The sequence below is a fragment of the Olea europaea genome, unplaced genomic scaffold (genome assembly GCF_002742605.1).
Source record: "Olea europaea var. sylvestris unplaced genomic scaffold, O_europaea_v1 scaffold2004, whole genome shotgun sequence".
Taxonomy (NCBI): Eukaryota; Viridiplantae; Streptophyta; class Magnoliopsida; order Lamiales; family Oleaceae; genus Olea; species Olea europaea.
In genome coordinates this window covers 50,752-59,317 of record NW_019237919.1, presented here as the reverse complement: position 1 = coordinate 59,317, position 8,566 = coordinate 50,752, and the positions used below count along the sequence as shown (strand labels likewise).

Genomic DNA, 8,566 nt, shown 5'->3' with positions numbered 1-8,566 from the left:
AAACGTACCATCAGTTACTATACATATCCACTAATTATTAAAGGAAAACAAAAATATCTGACATTTAATAATTAAATCAAAACCTGAATTGTGTTGAAAAAACTTCCTCACCTGATGTTTGCAATGCGATATTCAAACACCTGGAACTGTGTAATTTCCACTAAAGTGAAATATGGAGATAAGCAATTTGGGATGCTTAATTTAGTTGGCATTTTAATTAATGCCAGTTTATTAAGTTTAGATAAAAAAAATCATTTTCATTTAATAGGATCACAAAACCTATATTGAAATGTTACAAAATGTAAAAAATGTTGTAGTGTCTCGATAGTTTTTCTTTGTACCATTCAAAGACCATAAGAGCCTCGAGATGTGTATTGACCTGATTGTCCGTAGTGTTCCAGCGTATCAATAAATTGCCCTTAAATTTATCAATGTTTATACAATTTTCTTATAATAATTTATGTTATGTAGAGGGTGATCTTGGATATGTTATCACGGTATTTCATGAACTTTTATTTTTATTTTGAAAAAATATCTCATGAATTTACATTGTAACTCATATTTACTATTGAAGTCCTTAACACAACACAAGTGACGTACGAACAATTACGTTAAATTATTGTTATATGATGTTGATCACATCTACAACGATTAACCAAGTTAATAGTCCCAATAATCTTTAAACTTATGTTGGTATTTATGACTGCTCACTAAAGTTTTAAATACAGAGTTTTTATCATTAAACTTGTCAAGATATTGGTCATTACTCACTGCCATGACATTCATTTTACAATGGTAATGAATTGGGGACATAGCAGATGAATGCACAAGTGGTGTCCACAAACTCACGCAAATTTTCACATAAGAAATACGTCTTTGATTACTCATTATACTTTGAAAGATATCTTTAATTGCTCACTGTATTTTTAAAGACATCTTTGATTACTTGCTTTGTTTTAAGATAGTCGAATTTTGGCCACTGAACTTGTAAAAAAAAAGGAGGATGTATATAAAATTGATACTGCAACTTGGAGTCACTTGTAACCTTGTAAAAAAGCGAATATCGTGTACATCATCATAATTCAGCCAAAGAATGCATAATATATTGATTCTATAGAGGATGTATGTAGAATTGATACTTGAAACCTTGGAGTTACTTGCATGAGTTTAATTTAGCCCCGATTTGAGCCCTATTTTTCTCAAAATTCATTTTTCCCAAAACTCATTTTCAAAGATAACCCTACATCTCCATTTTTGGGCATGGATCATGTTCCTTCGCGTCTACAATTTTTTTGCACACAATTCTAAAATATCCTTATAGGCTTTTCTCGCCAACCCACTTTAGAATATTCACTCCCTAGGCTTAAAATCCTAATTTGAATGTTGAGATATATACTAGGCTAGTTATGTAATTTTCATTCATAAACATAAAGTTATTTCATATTGTATTTCTTCAAGTAAGGGTTTTCCAAGATTCTAAAGGTTTTTTTACTTTAATCTATTTATATTTGGGATTACCTTTGATAAATTATAGCTTAATCTCGTGTATTTATTATTTTTTTTTAGGTAAAACTCAATGATTGAAAGTGAAATTAGAAGAAAAGAACAAAAAATCGACAAAAATGATGTTTCCAAAGTTTGGGGACCAAATTGCAAATACATAATAGTTTATTCGAATGACAAAATGAAGATTGAAGATTACATAGGATCAATTGGACCTGAATATAATACTAAGGACTAAAATAGCATGAAAAATGATCAAATTAACATTAGAAGAAGTTCAACGAGATCCCAAAATTGCCAAAGCCATGCGTGCACATGGGATAATGAAGTTGTGTGTGAAACCCCAAAATCTATAGAACTTGAGTATGAGAATGTTAAACCACGCATATGCAGTGGTTTATACCATGCGTATGCATGACTTTCTAGCTAATCGAGATTTGGTTTCCTTCTCTAATACAAACACTTATGGGAACCAACTTTCGACGTGTTACCAAAATATGCAGAAAATGAGGATGAAAGTGTTGAACCTTGCACATGTAATGGTTTATATTGAGAAGCGCATTTTTGTGCATTTATTTATGTTGTCAAATTATTAAATTCTACTTGGGTTAATTTTCTTTTGTTTTTAGTTATGGATATTAATTGCACAAATGATGAACTAAATTGCACTATTTGAGAAAGAGGAAACCTTGGAGAGAATTGCATTAAATAGGCAATGTAATTAAGTGGACCTCAATTAGACTTGCTTTGGAATCAAAATTCAATGACTACTTGGACTTCTAATTTGATTAAACACAAGGGCTGAATTGATTATATATACGCACAGAAATCGGAAGCTGGGGGAGAGAATTAAAAAGGCGACTGGTTGTGAATTTGAAGAGAGAAAATGCAGCCAAAATAAGAGATACACGCAAAAATCAGGAGAATAGAGAAAAGGGCAGATTGGCAGCTGGTTGAAATGATGTCAAATCACTGTTTAAAAATTTATTTTTTTGAAATAATGTGGCTCAAATAGGCCCTAATATTGTTCACTTGAAAATTAGCAATTTGAAAGCAAATTTAGTGAGAAGTTGCAACTTCAAGGCACACTTAATGAAAATTCTTGTTTAATGGCATGTTTGTTTAATTATTGGAGTTTTATGCTATTTTTATAGGTTGATGTGTCACATGTACTTAATATAAACTTAGCACCGGTGCTTAGGACATCATTACTGTATATATATGTGTAAATCTTCTACATATTTTTTTAAAAATATTGTGTCAGAAATATCTTTTGAAATTTTTTTTAGCGAACATTTTATTTTGATATTTTTAATGTAAAAAGTCAGACTAGGCCAAAGCCAAACCAGTTGGTTTGGGTCCAATTCGGTTCTATAATTAAATATGGAACCAATTGTTCCATTTTAAAAAATTTCAGTGGTACTTGATTTCGGTTGGTTCCCTTCCAAACCAGATGGAATTGGCCCGTGCCCATTCCTAAAGAAGGCAAACCATCTTAAAATATTTTGAGAGGATCGTCAAGTTTTCAATTGCTCCCTTGTTTCCTTAGTTTTTATTTTCTATTCCACAACTTTAATTATGAAAAGGCAATTAGGTCTTTTACAAAATTTTATTTTCTTTCCAATTTTAAATATTTAAAATTTTGTCATAGATTTTTCATTTTTTGGGTAATTTCTTATTTTTTATGTGATTCCAATTACTTTATTTGTTTAAGGACAATTAGGTCTTTCGTAAGTTTTGGTTTTAATTTGTACATTTGTTATTTAAACTCTCATTACAGCTTTATCTTTTTTGCATGACTTTTGATTGAAACTATGAGATATTTCATAGATGCCGCCGAACTTCCATTAGTCTAGGAGATCTTGAATATTTCTATGATGCTTTCAATTGTTTGATCCAAATCAGTGTAAGAATTTTGGATCATAATGATCAAGAAAGGCCATTCACTCAAAAACTAAATACAATCATAACGATTGAATTCTAAATTTTAGAAATTTTTTGTGATTCATTTAATTACAAAAAAAATAGTTAAATAGAGCTGTGATAAATATTATTTATAATAAGACAAATATACGAAGAATGTGAATGTCACGATTTCTTTATCATCATCCCTACAAGCTAGAGTAATGACAAATATAGGTATTGCAAAGTTTTTCTTTCATCCCTAGATTTTTGGCAAAAAAAATTCATTGTCCCAAACACTATATCATATTGCATCACAAACACTTTGTTGCAAAAAATAAAAGTTTATTGCCATAAGTTTCCCACCAAACAATATATTGGCACCATGCTTTCCATCATGTTTTTTGCAACCATCTTTATTTTTTGTCACACTTTGATAATTCACAATTTTTCACATAGGCTTATATTTTTTTGGTACTTTTTTGTCACAATATTTATGACAAACCTTATAAACATGTCGTGCTAAATCATCTATTGCAATAACTTTTTGTATGTCGCAAAATATTTTGTTGTGAAATAACAATTTTATTGTACTGGTATGACATGTGATTAATAGTATGACAATTTAATAAATATCACCTAGAAAAAGGATAATGAAGGAGGAATTTAGGTATTGAATGGGTGAAAATCATGTTTTCTCGAGATTTTCTCATTTTTTATTTTATATCCAACAACTTTAATTATGACAGGAAAATGAGGACTTTTGCACGATTTTATTTTTCTTTTCGATTTTAATTATTTAAACTTTGGTCATAGATTTATCGTTTTTTTGTAATTTATTAGGTTTTATTTGTTTCCAATTACTTTAGTTACATGACGACAATTATGTCTTTCGAAAGTTTAGGTTTTACTTCATACATTTGCTATTTAAACTCACATTATAGCTTTATCATCTTCTATATGACTTTTGAATGAAAATATGAGATTTTTCATAGATGTTGAACTTTCATTTTTCTACGGAATCCTCAACATTTCTATGGTGCTTTCAATTTTTTGATCCAATTAATATTCATATATTGGAATAGATGATTTGTTGATCACATGTTTTAATGTATTTTCTTACGTGTCTCATGAACAAGGGCTTACGCGATGATTTTATCGAAACCGATTTCAAATCACCAAAAACTCTCATGAAATCATGTGCATATGAGGGTTTGCAACCAATAGTTTGTCTTAGTACCATTAGATGATCATAAGAGCCTAAGATTTGTATCGACCTGATTCTCCATAGTGTTCCAGCATATTAATAAAGCATCCTTAAATCTACTATCATTTATACAATTCTCTTCATGTAGAGGAATGGATATGTTATCATGGTAATTCACTATCTTTTATCTTTATTTTGATAAATCATCTTGTGAATCACGCTATAACTCATATTTACTATTGAAGTCTTGAGCACAACATAAAATAACATAATATTATTGCTTGTTATTGATCACATCTACAAGGATTAACAAAGTTATTTAAGTTAATATTGCTCATTTTTTTCGAAATATGTTCATCAAATGCACATCTAATTTGTAGGTGAACGTAGATTAAAAACTAGGAATTGAGATTTTGTAAACATGTAGATGATGAAATTATTACTTTTTTATTTTCATTTCATTATATTGTAAATGTTTGAAGGTATACGTAATATTGATGTCGATGCATGAAGTTAATATCAAGGACAACCTTTTTTGTGTGACTCTTCTAATTTTCTTGTGTAAGTATTTTCATAATTTTAAATTATTTTGGATACATGTATCGCCTACAAAAATTAAACTTTTTAAATTTCTATTTTAGCCATCTCTATGCACTTAATGTTAATGGATTTTTTCCCTTTTTTTTCATAGCTAAGTTGGAAAATTGATAATCTTATGTTGACGAATTTTTTATTTCACTTGTACACGACAGTTGCCACTTCCCAAAAAAGCCAAGAAAATGTTTATCCATATGTTTTTGTTTCTTATTGTATGAAAATTAAATGCCGCAATTTAAAAAAGGAAAGTAAACAATTGCTATTCTCTCAATAATCCCAAATTCTTTATTTATAAATAGCATCTTCTGGAATTAAAAATACTGTATGCAACACCATTTCACCCTCCGAAAATCATCCCTAAACATGACTAGGGGGAAAATAAAGCTTGAGTATATTGCCAATGATGCAGAGAGAAGGGCATCTTTTAGAAAGAGAAAGAAGGGAATAGTAAACAAGATTAACGAACTTTGCACCCTGTGCGATATACAGGCTTGTATTATAATCTATGGTGCCTATGAACCTCAGCCAACAGTTTGCCCATCTCGGCTCGATGCTCAGCAAATTATTTCCAAATTTTGGGAATTTCCAGAAGTGGAACAGACCCAGAGACTGTTCAACCAAGAGTCCTATACGATTCAAAGGGTTCAGAAGTCTCGTAAACAAGCCGAAAAGCTTCAGAGGATTAACAGAATAACAGACATGGAAATTCTAATGCACCAGTGCATGGCTGGTTTGTCCAGTCTGCAAAATGTCCCTCTAAATGACATAACCGAAATGGGACGCTTGGCGGAGCAAAACATTCAGGACATCAAGACCCGAATGAAGGAACTGGAAAAGAACTGGGCTACGAATTTACAAATGGGTGAGACTAGCTCCACTCCTCCTAAGGATGACGCCGCTGGGCCCAACTTTAGGGAATTAAGTCTCTTTCATAAATCATAACCTTTTACTTTCATCTGTGTTTATTTTTGGATTAATTACAATGGTTTGTTTTTATTCTTCCTTTGATTTTGTTTTGGCTATCGTGTCTGTGAATATAAAATTAAAATATTAAATTCATGAAATTTTTGAATGATGTTAAGTTCTAAATTTAGAACCCTTCAGTACAAATTAATTATAATTTTGATTATTGTTGCTTAACTACAGTCAATGAGAATTCGCTAATTCCAGATAAAACTAAAGAGAAGAAATTTTATGCATTTTCAAATGATCGATATAGAAAGAATTTGAGATTTAAAAAAAATGTATGTTTGAAGTTGGAATAGTGTATATAAGCTAAAATTTACTATACATTTCCATAATTGAAGTCAAATTTACATATTTTCTACATATTCTATGCTGTGTATTGGTTGTTCAAAACCAACAATGGAATGAAAAAAAAAATTAAGAGAGGCATGCGACTACATGGATTTGTACCATGCAGTCACACGGTACAATTTAGTGACTGTTGGGTGGCCATTTCTTAATGTTATGGTTTCAAATTATTGTGACTTTTCACTCATTTTTTGACGCCATTTCACACTGCTGGTTGTGGCCTATATTTAGAAGATTAATGTTCAAGGCATTGATATGAGAAAACAATTTTGAGAATCATTCCAATTGCACAATCAAAGATTAAACCCTTGCTCTTCATTCATATTCATTTTCTCTATAGTGTTCTTCAAGTTTTGGATAATTTCACTTTGTTCTTTGGTGAAATTCATCTCAAGGCTTGTTATAATCCTTCAAACCATTTGTCGGAATACCCTTAAGCATATCATAAATCCCGGAGGAGGGGGGGAATAATGTTTGAGGATAGCAATCCCGTGTTTAAGCCTTCGAAGTTGTTATTGATTATTTTTCGATTTCTTCATCTCATTGCTCCAATTCTTGCACCATTTTCTTTTGTTTCATCTCCATCCTTCCATTATTTTCCAACATTCTCAAATGTTATTTTTCTGCAATGGAGAGCGAGACAACAATGACAACAATCAAACTCATGAATCAAGACTTGATACGATTGGATTGGTTTGATGATACAAACTTTACGCAGTGGCAAGACAAGTTGAAGTTACTCCTTATTGCATTGAAGATCTCCTATATTTTGGATCCAGATTAGCGCCGTTATCAGAACCCACAAATGGAGAGGCTGAAGCAATCAAGGCCAAAAGACAAAAATGCGAAGAAGATGAATTGATATGCCTCTTGTCACATACTCGGTGCATTGTTGGACTATTTATATGACTTATACACAAACACAACATCGGCAATAGAGATTTGGGATGCATTGGAGAGTAAATACAAAGCGGAAGACGAAGGTGCCAAGAAGTTTTTAATTTCTAAAAACTTTGACTTTAAATTTCTTGATAATATTCCCTTTCTTCCCCAAGTACACGAGTTACAAGTGATTGTCAACAAACTAAAGGCAACGAAGATTGAAATCTCAGAGACCTTTCATGTAGGGGCTATAATTGCTAAACTCCGGGGTACTAGGAAAGGATACTGGAAAAAATCATGCATAGTTTCGAAGATTATACTTTAGAACAATTACAAAAATATCTTCGGATTGACGAAGAAAAAAATAGAAGTGAAAACTCTTTGGAAGGAACTTCTAAGGCTAATGCGGTTGAAAAATTTGAACTACCTACGAAATCCAACAAGAGGAAGTCTTTAGGGAACTTGAATAAGTCCAAGAAGAAGACCAAATGAGGGGTTTTTGTGACTGGAAAATTTGGACACTATGCAAAGGATTGTAGACACCGGAAAAGAAACAACTTTGAAGGTAAAATAAATTCCATCCAAGAGGACAAAAGTGTGGCCATCGTAAGTGAAATAAATGCAATCAAGGGAAAGGTTCATGGGTGGTGGTATGATACTTGTGCTATTGTACATGTATCATATGATAAATCTTTATTCAAAACATATTATGAAGTGGATGGAGACCAAGAGATTCAAATGGGCAACGAAGTTCGATCCAAGATCATTGGGAAGGGAAATGTTGATATTATCTTCACTTCTAGGAAAATCGTTACCCTTACAAATTTACATGTTTCGGATATGAATAGGAACTTAGTGAGTGATAATCTTTTAGAAAATCGGGTATCAAATGCGTGTATGAATCTGATAAACTTGTGCTCTTCCTTAATGGGAAATTTGTTGCAGAAAGCTATTCTAGTGAAGGAATGGTCAAACTCTGTACCATTGACAAGGAAATGAATAAAATTGATTTTGCATATGTTGTTGACTTATCTTCATTATGACATCCTAGATTAGGACATATTGGTAAAAATAATATGAAACGTATGAAAAAATGTGATTTGATTTCATATGATGAAAATAAGAAATATAAATGCAAGACATGTGTAGAATTAAAAACGA

General features: G+C 31.3%; 1 protein-coding gene across 1 annotated transcript; it reads left to right on the top strand.

The window, feature by feature from the left end:
• The first annotated feature begins 5,572 nt into the window (after positions 1-5,572).
• On the top strand, positions 5,573-6,151 carry LOC111379564 (agamous-like MADS-box protein AGL80). The gene has a single exon (XM_023002961.1). The coding sequence runs from the start codon at positions 5,573-5,575 to the stop codon at positions 6,149-6,151; it is 579 nt and encodes a 192-aa protein (XP_022858729.1).
• The last annotated feature ends 2,415 nt before the right edge of the window (positions 6,152-8,566 follow it).